The sequence below is a fragment of the Pogona vitticeps genome, chromosome 13, assembly GCF_051106095.1.
Source record: "Pogona vitticeps strain Pit_001003342236 chromosome 13, PviZW2.1, whole genome shotgun sequence".
Classification (NCBI taxonomy): domain Eukaryota; kingdom Metazoa; phylum Chordata; class Lepidosauria; order Squamata; family Agamidae; genus Pogona; species Pogona vitticeps.
In genome coordinates, this window is record NC_135795.1 from 1301434 (window position 1) to 1320923 (window position 19490).

The 19490-nt window shown below is 51.1% G+C and overlaps 1 protein-coding gene across 2 annotated transcripts; it reads right to left on the reverse strand.

The window, feature by feature from the left end:
• Window positions 1–7181: 7181 nt before the first annotated feature.
• Window positions 7182–10489, reverse strand: NPW (neuropeptide W). Of its 2 annotated transcripts, none has more exons than XM_078381353.1 (2): window positions 9754–10489; window positions 7182–7586 (listed from the first exon to the last, which is right to left on the reverse strand). In XM_078381353.1, exon 1 carries the CDS (start codon window positions 10353–10355, stop codon window positions 9756–9758), a length of 600 nt encoding a protein of 199 aa, XP_078237479.1. In that variant the 5' UTR covers window positions 10356–10489; the 3' UTR covers window positions 7182–7586; window positions 9754–9755. The 2 variants fall into 2 exon arrangements, with proteins under 2 accessions (XP_078237479.1, XP_072838802.2); XM_072982701.2 differs by having other exon boundaries at window positions 9745–10489.
• Window positions 10490–19490: the final 9001 nt, after the last annotated feature.

A 19490-nucleotide genomic window follows, 5' to 3' on the forward strand; every position in this document is an offset into this window, starting at 1 on the left:
CGCCGGAATCTTCCAGCGCTCTGGAGCTTCTTGGGGGGTGTGGGGGGGTTTCCTCTTCTCGGGTGACGGAGCCCCGGCGGCGGCGGCGGCGGCCGGGAAGGAGGTTTTCCCTTTCCTCTCCTTTCCTTTCCGCGCTTCGGCGGAGGGAGGCGAAAAGGGGAAGGGGCTTGGTGGGAGGGGAGAGGGAGGGCGCCGGAGGAGGGGAGCCCCAGGGTCCCTCGAAAGCCCGGCCGCTGCGGTGCAAATGGGGGCGGGGGCGGGGGAGGAGAAAGAAGCAGCGGCGCGTCTCTGGGCATGGGCAGAGCGCTCCTCCCTCTCCATGCTGGCGTTCAGGTCTAAGACCAGCCGGGGCGGTGGAGGGGTTGAAGGGGAACGACGAGGGCGCCAGTTCCCACCTGAAGGGGACAGTAGGTGCCTGCTCTCAGCCTGTCCTACCCACCAGGGTTGTTGGGAAGGTTCCTTGGGGAAGGGGAAGAGCCTTTTAGTCTGTCCCCTCCCCCCCCCCCAGAGCCCTTTAGGGGAAAAGGGTTATGAAACCATGGAAGTGCCTCTGAAACGAGCCTGCTGGACTTCCATCATCCTACCTGCCTCTGGTTTTGTCCTTGCTGTTTATTTCTACCCAGCGTCTCCTCCTATCAGCACAAGGTGGTCTCCGTGGCTCTCCTCCTTCGCCCATGATGCCCATCCCCCACCCCCCTGGGACAGGCCTCAGTTTCCCCCAGTGCTCGTCTGTGTTTCACTCTGTACACCAGAATCTTCCTCCTCTCTCCCAGTTGGGCTAAAGGTACATAATAAGCATCTGACAACCGCAGAGTTGGAAGAGGGACCCTGTGGGTCATCCAGTCCAGCCCCAGTCAAGGAAGCGCGGGGAGCGGGGAATTCGAACTCCCAACCTCTGTCTCCACAGCTACAGACCTAGCCCCATGAGCTACCCAGCAGTTCTACATGAGGCCACACCAATCAGGGGGGCACCCCGGTTATGCCCACGGGGCACAAGCTACCATGTAGTTCTCCCATGCAAGATGGACGCCTTTGTGCAGGAGAGTTTCCCGCTCCCTGGCCGGTGCCTCCTTCTTGGCGAGTAAGTAGCCCGTCTCCAGTCACCTTGACCTGACGCTCAGCATCTACCAGCCCTCCTTCCAAATTATGCTCAGGTAGGTGTGAAGGGTTTTTGAGCATCCTGGCCCTTTTCTGTACTCCTGCTTGTGGGAAGAGTGCCCTGCCGAGACCTGCTTTTGTTCCCCCCGCGGAACACCATAGCAGCAAAATTAAGGCTTCGGCGAGAGTCCCCGCTGCTTTTTGCCTTTTCAGGCAGAGTGCCTTTGATTCCGAGAAAATGAACAGCACTCTCCTTTCGGGAAAATGTGCAAAGCAGAAAAGGTAGGGGTGTGAACTCTGTGTTACTTCTGTAATTGTTTCCCCAGATTCCGGAGGCAGCTTTCCTTACCACTTGCTGCTGTGATGCAAAAGAAGGTGATTCAGGACTAATTTCACACCAGGCCCCCTAGAAACCAACAAGGTCTGCCATTGGGGATCTAGACCCCCCTCTCCAGCTGCATCTGGGAGGCAGCATCTGCTCACCCCTGATCTATAGGGACAGGCGGTGGCTCTCCAAGTACCTGGATTGGAAAGGGTTTCTTTGCCAGCCCTATCCACAGAGGTCAGAAATCGAACTCGAGACCCTTCGCACACAGAGCAGGTGCTCTATGATGGGGTTACTCTCTGGGCCCAAAGAAGGTCAAGGAAACCTTAATAATAGCAACCATCAGGACCATTCTGGCTTACGGCAGCCCTTTGCAGAGTTTTCCAGGTAGAAAGTACTCCGAAGCCGTTTCCCCTCCCCTTCTTCCGGGGTGTAGCCCTGGGACTGCGCAGCTTGCTCAAGGCCACCCAGGCTGGCTCTTCTCCCAGGAAACAAAGTAGTGAAACGAATTCCCGACCTCTGGCTCCATAGCTGGAGACCTCAACCACTGAGCTGTTCAGTCACCTCCATACCCATGTTCCCTTTAAATCCTGGACCAAGGATGTAGCAAAGTGGAGACCCAGAACTTCAGTTAAAGAAGGGGGGAAAATCCACACCTTCCTTTCCGTTCATCCTTTGAACCGATCACGGGTTTGAGCTTTCACCCTTTCTGACATAGCCCAAGACCGCAGCGGAAAATGGCAAGCTCAAGCCATTTCTCCCGGAAAAAGTACTAAAACTTTAAAGAAAGTTTACGGGCTCCCTTTTGAAGGATGAGAAGACCATTTGGTTTGCAAGGAAACGAAGGCAACCTCGGCCCAACCTGTGTGTCCCTCTCTTAGTACACCCAGAGGCAGGACAACTGTGAAAATATGGAATTTCTAGGGCAGCTTTTGTAGGGCCATCCAGGTTAATTTTTTCTCACTACCCTTGGGAGACTTTCGGACATTATGATCTTTGCTGGAGGGCTGCTTTTCACCCGGCTCTGATCCCTGATTATGCTTCCGCATGACGTGCACTTGACTTCACCTTTCCTTCGCCGGATGCCATTATTATTCCAAAATGCACGGAACATGTATAGCGGTGACCTCGTGGCTCAAGTCCTCGGTTGTAAGGATAATAACGAGTGGGAGAGAAATCTGGAGCTCTTCGAGGAAGAAAAGTTAAATACCAATGTGGTCCTTAGAAGTCCTCTCTGCAGTTGTGTGTGCTATTAGGATTGTTTGGGCTGCCAAGCCAGGGAACCTGCAAGGTTAAGTTGCAAAACCTGCAATTTCTTTGAATTTGGCTATGAGTTTTTACTCTTTTCACAGAGGCCTCTGCGTTTCTTGATGGTCTCCCCGGCTGTGCTGACGATCCTGATGCCAGGGGGCTGTGTGCTGAGCAACTGAGCACCCTACACTTCGGAAGCATCATCTTTTCCCTCCTGCCAGCTGATGGCCCCAGGGCAAAACAGGACCCTCTGTCTGAAAGTGAATCCTGTGGCCATCTCAGCAGCAACACAGAGGCTGCCCAAGACTCCCCCTCCGGGCACCATGACAGCCCAAAAGCAAAGTAGCAGCGCCCCCTGCCGACCATAGGGCTGACGTTTTTCCTTCGGGTTTCCCCCGCCCCCCAGTGGCTGCTGCTATTCAGATGCTTTGGACTACAACTCCCAGCATTCCCAGCCAATGGCCCTACTAGGGCTGGGACCCATGGGATCTGAAGTCCAAAACATCTGGAGGATGGGTTGCTCCATTCCCAACTGTATACTCCCTGCCTGATGAATGAATGAACATTAAAACACCTTACCATGCCAATCTATAATACATTGATCTTCCTTCTTTTTCGGATGACAAGTTCCAGTCTCTCCAAGGCAGCCTTGGTCACTGGGCCTGCGAGCTAGGGGTGCTAGGGATGCCCCTCCCCAAAATAGCCTCCGATCTCTGGCTACAAATCCCAGGTGTTAATGTAACAAGACGGGTTAAAAGAATCTCAGTGCCCGTTCTTTTCTCGGCTGCTGACCCAGCTCTGATCCGAGTGCATCAACTTCTTGGCGGTGTTATCCTGGCCTTTTGGCTTTCGGTTACTACAGCAGAGAGGAACCTCTGGACCACAGGCTGGTTGCACCCCACACAGCCTTCACATCCCGGATGAGCTTGTCTGGACATCATGCTTCCTGGACAGAGTCTAGGTAGGCAGGCTAGAAGGAGGGGAGAAATGTTTCGGTCTAGCCAAGGAGAGCCCAAGAAGCCGGTCTAAACATTAGATGTCCGTAGGGAGTCAACAGCAAGAGTTAGGAAATACAGAAGGCAAGAAGAGGAGAGAAAACATCCAATTCCCACCGTAAAGATTATATAGTTGATGTCTCAGAATGAGTTATTGAGACTGTAAGTGCCAGTTAATGAAAATAAAAAGGTGGACTAATAAACACAAAGATAAACTGCTTGGTGGAATCCCTGGGCTTCTGCTGCTCAGTCAGACGAATTTAACCAGAAATTCAAAACTCCGCAACCATCAAAACAAGCCGCATTCATTGGAGTTGCCTGCTGACCCATGGATGTTTTCTTGCGTTTAACACTGGAGATGGTTCAAATCTGGAAGGCCGGCTCTCAAGAGGAGCATTTGCTGAATCGCTGGATGTGTGCCTGCTTGTGGGCATTAAAATAAAGACACCGAGGATCCGAGAGGGGGGGTGGTGGTGTCCCTCCTTTGAGTCTCTCTTCCCTCATCAGACAGCCGTAGGGGCTCCGGGAAAGAGACAGGTCGGCAAGACAGATAGACGCAACTGCTTCACGCCCAGAGACTAATGGGTTTGTTCTGAGTGGGGTTCCTCTCTGCCAGCTGTCAAGGGTCACTCGTGGCAGCAGCCAGAAGCTTCCGGGAAGAGGGATCAGGGCGGGTGGCTGGGATTGAGTGTCCCGGCGGTACCTGCTGAGCTGAGCAAGAGGCGGTTGAGCCACGCTTGGGCTTCAGAGCGAAGGCTATGGCCCAGAGGGAGCCTGGGACAGCATCCTGGAATGGGCTGATTGGGGGCTCAGAGGGCCCGGGGGGGGCAAAGAACAGGAGATGAAAGACCTCCGCCCCTCCAGAACCCAAGCTCGCCACATCTCACACCTTGTGAAATAACTTGTGTTTGTGATTGTGTCGTGGCCAGACTTCTTTTCCAAGTCTGACTTCTCAGGTGCGGAGCCAGGAAGGAAGGAATGGCGTGCCTGGAGGGATAACGACGGAGGGGGTTGAAACCTGCTCATGGGTGTTGTGGGAAAGCAGGCGGTCTTTCTCCAGAAGGGTGTGATTGGCCCAGATCCTCGTGTATTTTAATTTTGTCAGCGGTGGTGCTGAGTGTGCTACGGAGACCCAGACTGCAGGCGCCTTGTAGGTTTTCCTACCTCGCAGGGCTGGCGGTACAGATAAATCCTTTGTCCCTGTTATAAAGCAGTTATAACCACCCAGAGTAGACCTTTGGTCTAGATGGGTGGGATAGAAATCTAGTAAGTAAGTAAGTAAGTAAGTAAGTAAGTAAGTAAGTAAGGAAGGAAGGAAGGAAGGAAGGAAGGAAGGAAGGAAGGAAGGAAGGAAGGAAGGAAGGAAGGAAGGAAGGAAGGAAGGAAGGAAGGAAGACGAATATTTTTTCTTGTGGAAGTGAATTGGACCATTCATAAATGAATGGTTGCGCTCTGTTGTTTTAAATGTGTTTTAGTCTTGATTCTATTTTGAATGTACTACTTGCTTATTTACTTTTTTAAAAAATATTTGTATACCTTCTGTTTTTAGCTTCTACATATTATCTTTTTAATGATGTAAGCCACCTTGGCTTCTTTTTAAGAAGGAAGGCAGGATTAAAATATTTTAAACAAACCGGCAAACAAATGGGAGAATCTTCATCGATCGAGAGCTGGTTCCTGATGAATAGCATACATGCCAGAGAAGTAACAAGAGGGGCCCAAATTTATGGAGAGGAAGGAGTTCAAATCTTACTCCAGAGAAGCCCTGCTAGTTGAGATTCATCTGGCTTTCATAAATGGCACTGAATGGGCACAGGCTTGCTTGGGGATTCTGGGACTGACAATTAAAACAAAAAGCAAAGCCTAATGTATTAAAGCCCGCAACTTCCGAGTGCAAAGAAACTTAATTTGTGCAAGGACGTGTGTGCTTTTGTGTGTGCGTGTGAGAGAGAAGAGATGGAAATTCACAGAGGTTGGTCTGGATCCAGTTCTGCACAGAGAATGCTTGTAAATATTACTGTGTCTTCTCTCGCAGCCGAGGCCAACATCCTGGGAGGGATGCTCAGCGAACATCTGTCGCCCAGATGCTGCTCTCCCTGACAGGCTTCTTTCATTCCCAACAGCATCCTGATGTTGCCCGGAAGGCTTTCCTTGTGGCGAAGGGATCATCTTGCTTGGCAAAGATGGATCAGATCCCAGATGTGGGCTAGATTACTGTAGCACCTGCTGCCTGGGACAGCCCTTGAAGGCTGGAGACATGGAGTGCACATCTCTAGGTCTTGGTGAGAATCCCAACAACATTTCTCCCTCTCGGCAAAGCGGGTTGGGGGTGATGGGTATTGTAGTCCATGCTCTAGCCTTCATTGCTTTATGGGAAGTCTGTATTATTATCCCCTTCCAGAGTTTGGAAACACTATTGTCTGGGATCTGTAGTCCCAAAAAGGAACTTCTCAGCACTTTGGAGATTCCTTACAAGCAGCATGGATTTTTCTAGTCAAACTCCAGTCTGCAGATCTACCTTTGTGAGCTATTAAAGGTGATCGTGCCCTTAGCTAGACAGACCAAAGACACCAATCCGTCAATTAATTCATTTTTAAAGAAGTATGTTGGGTGTGTCGTGCACATGCATCTTTGATACGCATTAATTTATTAATCATACGGCTACAAGGACCATCTTGCAGAAAATCCAAGGAGTTTATCATTTCCCTTATTAAACTCTGGTTTCCTTAAACAACCTAGTTTTTTTTTAACTGAAAGGGCAGGAACGTTTTCTGCAGAACGCTCCAAGAATTAAGAGAAGGTATGGGTGGAAAAACTGGAGCAAGGCCAGGCGAGTAAAGCACCACTTTCCTATCAAGGAGGACTCTTAAGCATCAGGAGGAGACAAGCTGTACTCCTTAAGACCTCGCAGTAAAATGTACCTGTTCCTCTTAAAAGATCCCACTCTCCACCCTTCACCTCAACATTGCCTTCTCTTGCTGTTTCATTGCCTGCCCACAGCCTCTGTATTTGGAGATTTGCCTGGCTAGCTGCCACAAAATGTTGCAGCACATCCTACACCCTATGCTTGGTGCATATCAAGGTTCTTACAATCAAGCCTTGCCTGCTTTCAGGATCCTCCACTATCCCGTTCACCCCACTCTTCACTCCCTTTTTAAATTTTCAAATATCAAAAAACATTCTTTGGTTACTAAGCCCAATCCGTTTTCATTCCGTGGTGTCTCTTTTTTGTGTGTGTGCAAGAGTGTCTCTCTCACATTCTTGTCTCCTCCAAACCTTGAGTTATCTCCTGGGCAGAACAGATACCTCCCTCTTTGACTCCACTCCTGCCGACACCAGTTACTGCTGGAGGGAAAAGCAGTCTCTTCTCACCGAACTCGGTTAGACAAGAAGCCACCTCGTTCCGATGATTAAATTTTGTTTTTTTTTTAAATTCACACAGCATCCCATGCCGGGTGGGGGGGGGGGAGAGTAACATTAGACTGCAAATAACCCATTGTTGCCATCAGAAATAATAATGACTATAATTTATTCTTAGTTCCTCTCATTCCCAAGATGAGAGCGCAAAGTTAAAAAAAAAACAACAACACAGAGAGATAAAGACACAGAGAACCTGCCGCCCTCTCCCCCCAACAGTGTGAGGGGGGAAAGAAAAGAAATCAAAGGACTTCCCCCGGGGGTCCCCATTCCTGGAGCACCGTACGAAGAAGGCGCCCTTGTGAAAGGAGGGGTCTCGCACTCAGCGCCCTTCCTGGGGAGGCACCAGTGGTGAAGAGGCATGGTTCCGAAGAGGTGGGCAAGTCACGCTCAATTTCTTCCACTCTCAGGGCCTGGAATCGGTTCCCGCGTCCGTCCGACAACCTTCGTTTGGCAGGACGCCTCCCTTCGTCCGAGTTCAGATCGCCAGCTCAGCAATGCTGAAAAGAGAAAACAGGGCCATTTTGGTTTTTAACCGTCCATTCTTTGCACTTTTTTCTATGTGTTCTTTGGGCTCGCTTTTCCCCCATCAGTGAAACCAGTTATTGACCCCTAAATGTATAAGAACCACAAAGCCTTCGACTCAAAATAACAGCAATACAAGTAGGATCCTCTTATCTGCCGGATTGGGATCCACGGATTCGCTTATCCATGGTCTAAAAAGATTAAAAGAAAAATTCCAAGAAATACACCGTATTTTTCTATGTATAAGACTATACTTTTGTCTAAAAATTGACGGTCATCTTCTACACAGAAGTAAGCTGAGGAGAGAACAAAAACAAGTGGAGGGGAAAGCAGGGATCAAAGCGATCCTGCAGTGCTTTTATCCCTTTCCCTCTGCACTTGCTAAGCCCCATTTAAGAGTTCTTAATTTTGGATTAGAAAAGTGGGGGCGTCTTATACACTGAAAAATACAGGTAAATTTCTAAAGATGAAGTTACCAGAACTGGCCACTAGAAGGAGTCAGAGACCACACTATGCAGAGCATTCGTTATCAAAAGTGTTCACTATTATCCATGTTTTTCAGCATCCATAGGGGGATTGGAACCGATCCCCTGCAGATATTGGGTGTATTTTTTTCCTACTGTAACCTGAAAACTGCAAAACTGGAAGAGGGACCCTCTGGATCAGGGAGTCCAGCCCCTGTCAAGGAGACCCCGAACTTCCAACCTCTGGTTCTGCAGCCAGATGCATAAAACCACTGAGCGATCCTATGTCATCTTACTTTTCACGCACTCTTCCTTTGTATCTTTCCTGGTGTCTCAAAACTGTGTCTTCACCCTTGCCAGCCAATGAGGTCGAACACACATTGCAACCACACCCAGGACAGACACTGGGTGTCATCCAAGGAGGGGGGGGCAGCGGCTTTGCTTGGCAGAAGCCTGAGGTCTCTTTTAACAGTTCCTGTAGAGACAGGACAGGTCCCAGGACTACATCTCCCACTAGCTCTAATCCATATAGCTCGTGGTGAGGAATGATGGGCATTGTGGTCAAACGCCACGTGGAAAGATCTTCTGCCCAAAATTGGAAGTGGATTTTTTTTAGCCCTCTTGGGCTGCTTTGTTCACCTTTCTCCCTCTCCCAGATTCTCAGAAATGCCAGCTGCCCCGCTTCCCCGAACAGGCGGTTTTCTAGAGACCGAATCCTTCCTAAACATGCTCTATACAGGACGCTTGTCTGCCGCAGAATTCGGTGGAACTCTAAAGCTTGCTTGCTTGCTTGAAGCAATTTCACCTCTTCGGTCTTATCCTGGCATTTGGACCACCGCCACACTCTCTAGTAGTGTTTTATGACTAGTTTTAAGTCCTCAGCCTGCTGTTTAATTTGGTTCTGACAAACCCATTGCCCAAGTATGGATTCTGTGTTTTTTTAATCATTTCTATCCACCACTACCCATCAAAAACAAAATCAACGTTGCTGCTGCAGTGATGTTTTTGATTACAGTAGGATCCCAGATCCATGGGGGTTCGATTCCAAGGACCCGCGGGGTGGATGCTGGAAAACCTGGATTACAGCAAACACTATACACATAGCATGGTCCCATCTAGCGGCCTGTTCTGGTAACATCATCTTTTAAAATATACATTTCTAGAACTTCTCTTTTAATATTTTTAGACCGTGGATGATGGGATCCACGACTGTATTTCGCTGCCCACAAGTTCGCTATTCTCTTTCTCTGGCAGGGCAGAAAGAGAGTAAGAAAGAAGGCTACCAGCAAGACACACAACCCACAACACACACACACACACACACACACACACAACCCCTCCCAAAGACGGCTCCCCTCTTCCAAATGCCGGAAGGGCACCAGCTTGAGAAGGCTCTCTCTCTTGGACCCAGAGCATCATCCACCGCCAGGAAAAGCCACATTTTTGCTTTTAAAGATAAGGAACTGGCCAGGGTGGCCGGCGACTGCAGATCCGCCGGGTGGAGCCTCTGTGCCAGGCTTTGGGGTTCATCCTCTTCCCACCCAGAAGCATGGGCTGAGGGATGGGCGCAGGAACCCACCCTCTCTTGGCTAGGCAGTAGCCCGTCCGGTCAAGCGGCTAGTCTGCTTGAAGGAAGGCGAGGCGAGGCTTCCGAAGAGCGGCTACTTACGGTGCGCACTTTTACCTGGCCGCCGCCGCCGCCGGCTCGTCCTCCTCCGCTTGCTGGGGCCACCGTCCCCTCCCCACCGTCCTTTCCAGACCCTCCGGGGCCAGGGGGGCGCCGCGCCCGGGGGTCTCGCCGCCGCCGCGGCACCTCGGGGGGCAGAGGGCTGCCGCCCAGGGGTCTTTCCTGGGGGGCCCGGGGGCGGGCGCCGGCCAGGCGCTCCCGCGGCTTCTGCTGCCGTCGGTGGGGCGGCGGTCGGGGTCCCTCTTGGCCCGGCGGGGCCCCCCGAGGGCGACCCCTAAGCGGCGCTGCGGCAGAGCCTCCCAAGCGGGCCAGGCGGCGGCGGGGGCGGCTCTCTCGCGGGGCAGCGGCCGACCCGGCCACCAGGGGGGGTCCGAGCGCCCGCCTCGGGCGTCGCCGTCGAGCTGGCGGCGCCACAGGTAAGGGGAGCGGCGGACGCCCATCAGGAGCCCCGAGGCGCGCCCCACCGTGTGGTACCGGGGGCTGGCCACGTGCTTGTACCAGGCGCCGGCCGGGGGGGCGCCGGCCAGCAGGGCCAAGAGACCCACCAGCGTCACGGCTGGCCAAGAGCCCCCCGCGCTCCGTCTTAGCGCCATGCCGGCAGGCAGCGGTAGCACCGGGCGAGCGCGTCCTTCTCCGACGGCCGGCTCGCTTGGCTGGCTGGCTGGGCAGGATCCGGAGGATCGAGCCGAGCGGCCGTCGGGGCTGTGCGAGCAGCGTCCGGCGGGGGGGGGGCGCCTCCTTGGCTCCAAGGCGCGGCTCTCGGACGCGCAAGAGATGCTCCGCGTGGCGGATCGCTCGCTCCGTCTGTCTCTGCGCCTCCCTGGGCTGCCCCGACGGGGCTATAAACCCAAGCGAGGGGAGGGGCCCCCTCCCCCTCCCCTCGTGGCTCCACCCCCCTCTCCGCGAGGGGGAGGACAAGATCAGGAGCCCACGCGCGCACCCGAGAAGGAGCGCCCCCCTCCCTGCCCAGCCCTCCAGAGGTAGAAACTCAACCCCCCCACCCCACCCACCCCCGGCAAGCGCTCCAGCCGTGCCCGACGTTGGAGAGCTGTACCGGTTGGATTCCCGCCTGTCGCCAGCTCCCTCCGGTGGCAAGCCCAAGCGCCCGGCGTTGGAGAAGGAGGCGAGGATGGTGGTCCTCATCAAGGGACATCATCCTTTTATAGCCTTGGGAGCCCTGGGTAGCCAGGCGAGGCATCATCCCCCCCCCATCAACCAAGCCTGTATTTCTTTGCTGCTGAACCTGATGGAGGCAATGAGGAAAATAACGGGGTGCAGCTTAAACCCAGTTAGAGGTTGTTTGGTCCTTCATGCAGGCGACGGTGGAAAAGACAAGGCGTCTGAAGTGTTTTTGAGATGGTGTTAGTGACCAATCAGCACCCCGAAGAGCTGGGTTCAAATTCCGGCTCCACGTGGAAATTCACTGGGGTGTGTGTGAGAGACGGTAGCATCGCCAGTCCTTAAATGTCATACATGCCTTGAAAATGCTATTAGGGACGCTGTACGTTGGATGGGATGGGATGATAGGGAAGGGCAACGTTCGAAATGCAGGGGTGCCCGAGGATGCTACAGAAGGCAGCTGACCGAGAAATGTCAAGGCAAATGAATAAAGGACAAGAAATACAGAGACTCCCAAAATGCAGAGAGCAGCAATAGTTTCATCACATTAAGAAAAAAAACCCAAGTACAGCTTGTTCCAGCTGATCTTTCAGGGAAAAGGACCCGGGAAGGAGGTTCAGGAAGGAACTGAGCACCTGAGACTGTTTCAAGATGGACCAGAGTGGGCTTCTTCGGAACTGCTGCAGCTAAAGACAGAAAAGATGGGATCCTGACGACGTTGGGCCTCTGGTCGGAGCAGAACCATGACGTTTCTCAGGTCCAACGTGAATCTTTGCTGCCGCCAGCAAATGCGGCTACCTCAATCCGAGAAAAATCTCCCCAGGGGGTGGGGGAGAATCTATTCCATTAATCTTTTATCAATGAGTTCCCCCCCCCCCAAGAAGTGGGGTGGGTGGGAATTGGCAGCCAGTGAACTTCACCATGGCCCGTGGGTGGGCAGGTGGGGGCGAAGAAGGGTGGAAAATACACGTAGGGAAGCACAATTATCCGACATCAAGCGCGCTTGTTTTCCTGCGTGCAAGGCGGGGAGAAAGGAGACGGGTGAGAGGACTCGACCCCAAGCCGAGCTTTGCCTCGAAGGAGTAGGAAAATGGAATAAATGCCGTGATTCAAGGCAAAATTAGCCTTCCGTTGAGGTCTGTAATGAGATTTTAACTTGGCTGTGCGTAACCCAGAACGCCCTGCTCCTTCTGTGGAGGCAGGATCCTAGCAGAAGAGCAAACAATCCCATCCCGCCTGCGTTTGCGTCTGCGGGGCCCCCTTTTAGCTTTATGATTTAAACACAGACATTTAAAATGGACCTCTGAAAATGCATTTTCCTGGCCAAGGTCTGAGCGGCTGAACCAGCTCCTGCTTGGAGCTGCTTCTCTGAATTCATTTGGGGATTGCTTTTCAAATGGGGCTATGGGGTTCGTCTTGTGGTGTGTAGGGGAGAGAGCGACAGGCTGGGACTCAGGAGGCCTGGGTTCGAATCCCCTCTCAACCATGGGAACTCGCTGGGGGCGCAGAGCTGGGGAAACCACTCCTTAAATGTCTCACTTACCTTGACGTTAGTGTCGCTAGAAGGCCGTTCCGACTGGACGGCACGTCACTAAGAAGCCTCGACTCAGCCAGTGCTTTGGACAACAATTCCCATCATCCCTTACTCTTAGACCCACATTCTAGACTTACACGGGGGGGGGGGAATATTCACCAAGCCTTCTTCCGAGCCCTATTGTGCATGGAGAGCCAGGTGCCAAAGGGTTGATGATTCTGTGCCCTGTCTACTCAAGTCATTTCCACCAAAACCTGTTCTGGGGCCGCCACCAGTTGTGACAGACATGCTCACCAAACCATCGGGATTCTGTCTATGGCTGCTCCCACGCCCTGTAGCATGCAGTTCCACAAGTCCGTTGCATCAGGCAGAAAGGAATACTTTCCTCTCTAGATGAAGTTTTTTTTGCCAGGCCTCTTTCTTGCTGTTGTTTTGCACTGTCAAGTCACCCTCAATGTATCGCGACCCCATGAATGAGCGTTTCTCCAACATGTCCTGTCGTAAACAGCCCTGCTCAGTTCCTGTAAATGCAAACCTATGGCTTCTTTTTAGGATTTAATCCATCTCCTATTTGTGCTTCCTCTTTTCCTGCTGCCTTCCATTTCGCAGGATGGTCTTTTCCAGAGAATCCTGCCTTCTCAAGACATGCCCAAAAGCAGAACAGCTTCAGTTTCAACATGTTTGCCTCCAGAGAGAGTTCAGGCTTGGTTTGCTTTAGGATCCACTTGGTCATCTTTCTGGCAATCCAGGGGATCCATAAAGTTCTCCTCTGGCGCTGTGTGTCAAACAAATCAGTTCCCCCCCCTTTCATCTCACAGAGAGCTCTTAAATTCTAAAACTCTGATTGAAAAACCATTTAAATTTTTTTTACCCTGTTTGTAAATTCATAAAGAAGAGATTTATGCCTTGGTCTGCTGGTTTCTTTGTACTTTTCTTAGTGTGTATATGTCTGTTCTAAAACCCAGCAGCCTAAATTGGTCCTTTACCAGTCAGTCTGTAACTAAAGAAATTAAAGTCAACCATCAAGTCGAAAAAGGCTTTGTTTTTTTTTCAGTCTCTCTGCGCTCAGATCTAATTTTCAGTTTTATGTTTGCTGTTTTCAACCCCTCCAGGCTGGAAAGTAGTAAAAGGGCTATTAATCATCCAAAGAGAAAATCATCCTTAAAATTAAATTGCGACTTTCTCTAACACACCATCCCGTCTGCACTCAGAGGCCTCATGTGCAGGAGGAATGCTTATTTGTGAAATGTTTCCCTGTCTGTTGGTTTTTTTTTTCCTTCCCCCCCCCCCCACCCCGAGCGCTGATGCTTGATGAGAACCCTGGTCTAATTAGCCCCTTCTTGGCAAATATGCAGGAGACAATTTGCTGTTGTGATATTATTTCATGTGTGATTAAACAACGGAGGATGACTCAGTTTTTGCTCATGCCGTGACAAAGGGGCACTTCACATCTTCCATTCATCAGGAAAAGGGAAAACAAGGGAGTGTTACGGATCAAGATGATGGCAAAGCCAGGAGAGAGAGAGAGAGAGAGCACGCTTGTCTGAACAGAGCCGAGGCTAAGAAGGCCGTTTTAGCTGGGGGCAGGAGCAATCACGCAAGCCCTACAGATACTGGGTACAAATAAGAGAGGAAGCACCTTTTTTAACCCATAATGCTGACCATCCTATGCTGCTCAGAGACATCATAAAAGTGGCAGGCATCCCAGCCTGTCCCTGTATTCAGTTTCCACTCCAGCCGCCAACCTGCAAGTTTTCTTGGCCTCTTCCTGTCCTTTCTGCTAGAGAGGGACACATGCCGCACAGATGGATGGGTGGATCCTGGGCATTGTAGTCACAACTCCGCACGGCTCTCTTTTCTGGCCCTTTTGGGCCAAGCGCAGAAAGCTGCTGGTGCTGCCACCACCCATTTTGACTCGAATTGCAAGGAATGTGAAACCTTCAAAAAGGTTTCCATGAAACTGTCGGGCGGTTTTCAAATCAGTTTTGGAGAACGTTTGCACCTTCCTTGCAATCAGCGTTTGGCCATTTTTTGCAGAAAGTGCAGCAATGAAAAAGGCAGTACCTGTTGCCATTTTAATAAACCTGGGTCTAGAGGTTCTGGAGACGTGGGGGTGGGAAGCAACGACATCCTGCCCATATTATAGGGTGCCGCTTTGAAGAAAATCTACACCTGGTGACTCCTTCCTGCTCTTCTTATGTTAAAAATGGATCTCACCTTTTCTGATTCTTTACACAAACAAACAAACAAAAAATCCCACAGGTATAATCAAAAGACACCAAAAAGGCATGGAGCTTTGAAGGACATGAGTGTCTGGAGGGAAAATGCCACCATCAGATCCTCACACAGTGCCATGACATGAGAATGCAGGTTGGTGCCTGCAAACGCCAGCCAAAAATACATGGCTTTGCTCCTTTGATTCTGCTTCGGATTATATATATTTTTTAAGGACCCAGCCTGTCGGGTGCTGTGGGTACCAGAGAGAGCCATGTGTTCAAAAACATGATTTGTACCAAGCAGAGGAAGCTGATACAGAAAACCTTCCAGCTCGAGAGTTTAATTACATCTACCGCGCAGGAGCCCTCCTGGATCTGAACCGGTTTTCTGAGACCCAGGTGGCAGTGGCGCCCCCCGGACCGGTTTTTACCAGCGTTGGTGGGCACAGCAGCTGAGATCCGCTCCCGGGCAGGAAAAATCTAGGAGCTGGCAGCTTCCTGCTTCTATTGCGGCCACGCTGTCTCTCTGGAGGGGCCCCTTTCGAAATGCGTTTTGGGGACAGCAGCTGGCTCAGCCAGCAGTGAGGGTTTTAACTTGCGTTTTGCTGGCTGGAGGAAAGGAGCTTGGCGTGCTTTCTTTTCTGCCTGTTTTGGGGAGTTGAGAAATGGGACACACACACCCTCCCCAGTTGCTGCTGGACTATGAGTCCCATCCGCCAGAGTCAGCAGGGCCCAAAGTGAGGGATAATGGGATTTGCAGTCCCCCAGCCATCTCGAGGGCCCCAGCTTCGCCATCCTGGCCCTGCCTCCTTGTTCGCGTCTGGACCCAAAGCAAAGTGTCGTCTCAGACGCCTGGAAGGGCCCCTGTGACGCCACGTGGCCGAGCACTCTCTCTCTGACAAAGACTGGAAGCGGCTTCGAAGATGTTCAAAGTTTGTCCGTTCAACTTCGAAGCACGCCTGTCCACCCTCCTGTCGCTTTCCGTCTGCGCCTGCCTCCGCCTCTGTTTGCCTCCTTGGCCGACCGGCGGAAAGGCAGCCTTTAAATAAAACAAATAATAAACAGATGCATTATTCGTACCAGTCTGTATGTGGCTGCTTTTGCTCTTTTTCCTTCTTGTTGGTTCTTCTTCTTATTATTTTTTTTTCAAATGCAAAATAATGAGCACATGGGAAGCTGGTAGCAATGCTCGGAATTTTTTTTGCCAGAAATGACACAGAGGAGGCCTGTCCGGCTTTGAGTTTGGTACTCAAGAGACAGAAGAGGTGGAGCCCTTGATCTCCCCAAAATAATTCACAGGCGCCGCCGGGACAAGTTTCTCCATTAGCAAGGCGCTCCTGATATTCATCGGGAGGGTGATCCTCCAGAGTGAGATTCTGAGCGGGCCACGTTAGTGGGTGAGTCTCGGCTCCCTCTCCACGCCCTCGGCCTCCGCCTCCTCTGGGGCTGTTGAACGCTGAGCAAAGATGACTCTTCCCGCCCAGATGAGACACAAGGACCCCCGAGACCTGGAGTGCGGAGGTGCCGGTGCCGAATTCGAGACCTCCCCCCGCTCCAGGATGACACAAGCCATTGGTGGCACCCTTAATGAACAACCGTTATTCAGCACTTTTTTTGGTCCTCCTGAGTCAGAGCCTCCCTCTGACACCAACCTTCCTTTGCTGCGCTGGATCGAGGGAAATTCATGAATAATGTATATTTTTAAGGCGAGTGTAACCTTGATTTGTCATTAAAAAAAAATAATGTATTTCCAGATCTCCTGAATGCGAACGGTTACCAGGCGTACATCCTAGCCTCATTCTTCTTCATAAACCAATTTAAAGCAAATGGCAAGCCTCAGAGCAAAATGCCTCATCATCCTACTGCTATATATTTCAAGGCAAAAGGGGCTTTTTTGGGGGGGGCGGCGGCTTCTTCCATCATCCTGCATTGGGAAGTTCTGCAAATCTTCCCAAATTGCCCTGCTAAAAGAATAAAAGATTGTGCTTAATGTCACCTACTTAGTATAAGAAACCGGCTAGCTGCTTTCCTTCAAGCAGGAGATCCATTAGCACCGAGTTTAAAAGACATAATTTGATTTTAGAAATCAAAAGAAAAAAGTGAGGTGACTCAGTGACAAAGGAGGGGTGTGGGACAGAACTGCCATCAGAGGGGAAAAACCCTGGAGAAATTCTATATTCTCAGCCCCATTTCAGCTGCATTGCTCCCCCAAACTGAATAAAGGCAAGCGCTTTCAGGATAGGCTACATGAGCCAGGCCTGCTGGAAAAGGGAGGATGATGGAGTGAGGGAGGCAGGAAAGGGAATAGTATTGTGGGATATTTTATTTCCACCCTGGAAATGTTTTCCGTATAGGGCTTAGGACTCCCTGTCCTCAAAGGCCACCCATTTAATGCCAGGATAAGAAGCACAAGCTGGAGTTTTTTCCATTTGGTCAGGACTCTTAGCTGCAGGAAGCATCTCCCTGGGTCACAGGTGGGTTTTTTAGGCCCTGGCTCTCCCCTGGATGGCTGGATAGCTCAGTGAGTTGGGTATGGTGGAGAAAGTTGACTCCCCAACAGACCGGGAAGACAGCCAGTCCGTGTAGCCCTGGGGACAAACGGCGGAGTCGTCCCTGGGCTCCCCTCCCAGAAGAAGGGAAGGGGAAGCCATTTCTGAGTACTCTTGACTTAGAAGACCCTGAAAAGGGTCACCATAAATTGAAATGATGCAGTTCTGGCCACTGCTCCAGTGGCTGCTTCTTTCTCTGGCCAAAAAGAGGAAACAGCGGCTGCAGAAATGGGTCTCCTGACAGCCCTACCCTCTCCTTCAACACCCCCCAAATCCCAATTGTTAAAAATTAGACGTGGACTTCTGACCACTTCTGTTTTCACTCACCCTCAATCCCTTTAGCAAGGGATTTGGGGGTGGCGGAATATTGGCCCCAAGACCTACACAGGGCTAACGCTCTGTTTTGCTCCCCTTAAATTCACTGTGTCGTTTGTAGCTGCACACTTCACCCGTTCTAATAGTTTTAATGCTGGGGATGTTTTTAGGTGCTTGCAAGATCACATGAGGAAAGAGTGCAAAGAAAGTAAGAACACCCACCCACCCACCCACCCACCCACCCACACAAGGACTCATGGGGCGTGCCTAAGCCCTCTGCCCCAACTTCCGTTTAAGCACCAAGCCTGCTTCGTAAGGAATACCAGCGTCCCTCCTCTGGGTTCTGAATGGGAAATGAGGCGAGTCACACACACACACACCCCGGAGAGGACATCTCCAAATCCTCTCGTTGGCTTTTACCTCCTGAACAACATGGAACCAGGAAGGAGGATGATTCACACAACCAGTCATGAAGCCATTTTCTGTAACCAAGTAGTAGATTGTTCTGGAGGCTGAGAGGTTGGTGGCGGCGGGCCAGGGTGAACAAACACCACTTTAAATTGTTTGTTCGTTTGTTTCTTCCTGCACTGTTCATTTATGTTACGTTTCAAAGGTCTCTGCCCGGCGTTTTCAACAGCAACAAACGGCCGAGCCAATGAATGCATAAACGGCATTTTACTCTGCAAGGACTCACACAGCCATCAAAAAGCATAAAAAGATATACAAGAGGAGCCCAGCAAAAATCCATTTCAACTCTTTTTCAAGCCTGTTCCAAGTTCATTTGATTTTTCCCTTCCTTTTTTCCCCTTTTCCTTCCCTAGATTTTGGATTCTTGCCTTGGCAAAGGGCTGGACTAGATGACCTTTAAGGCCTCCTTGGACATTTGCTGAAAATGGCCATTGGAGATGACCCTGTCCTTATAGGCAAAGCAGACCAGGAGACCAGCACGGTGCTGGGGAGTAGCAAGGATGGGTCCACGCCCAGGAAATGTTGAATTTCCCTGGTGGAACGCCACTCCTGGGCAAAGCTGTTCTCGTACTGACACCACGAGAAGGCACAGAATTGGCTCTCTCGGATGACTTAAAAACAGGCCGCAGTTCTGCTTGGTCTGATCACAGTGACAAACAGCAAAGTGTGTGTGTGTCTTTGTGTGTGTGTGTGTGTGTGTGACAGAGAAACTTCATTTGTGATGATCTATGTACAACCCCCCCTTCCACAGGCATACATCACTTGAGTTCTTGCGTAGTTTCACAGACAAGTGACACTCAAAATGGCCCGTTATAGTCCGTGGCTGCTGTCTCATTTCCACGCTAATTGCCCTCCCAAATTGGCCGGGTGCTTTTTCCGACATGGAAAACAGTGTCGGGAAAGTATCATTCAGATGCATGCGGGTGGGTGGGGGGCATTGCAATTATGATCATGGAGTGCTTTGGGGAGCAATTATTGCAAACACCTCCCCAAAGCTTTGCCCGAAGTACCTGCAAACAGTATCCAGCCCCTTCGCTCCGGCGCACCACGCTGTCCCTCGACTGGGTCCTTTTGAAGCACTTTCAAAGTACGGTTTCATGTTTTGATAAATATCTGAGTTGCTAAAGTCTGTGCTTCACCTCCCTTTCACCTCACCCACTCCCCCCCCGCCATGAAAACAGCCTCCGCTTGGTACAAGATGTGGCTCTGAATTATCCTCTAGTGGCCGTCCTTCGGTCCATAGGAAGCGGGTTTCAATGGGGTGATAGAACAAGTGCCAGATGCTCAGTGGGGTGGAGGCAGTGGGGGGTGGGAGGGAGGGAGCACACCCGCCAGGGGCCGACCTTGGAAGTCAGGCAGCTCACTTAGAACGGCGGAGCTGGAAGGGGACCCTGTGGATCATCCAGTCCAGCCCCTGTTCTATTTCTATTCAATTTTTTTATTTTTTATTTTTTTGTTATGTCAAATTGCATTTGATTGGCTGTACTGTATTTTATCTGTTGTAAACCATGGTTCTGCTGCCATGGG

Coding starts and splice junctions, on each gene's coding strand:
- NPW (XM_078381353.1), bottom strand. CDS start 10,355: ATGGCGCTAAGACGGAGCGCGGGGGGCTCTTGGCCAGCCGTGACGCTG.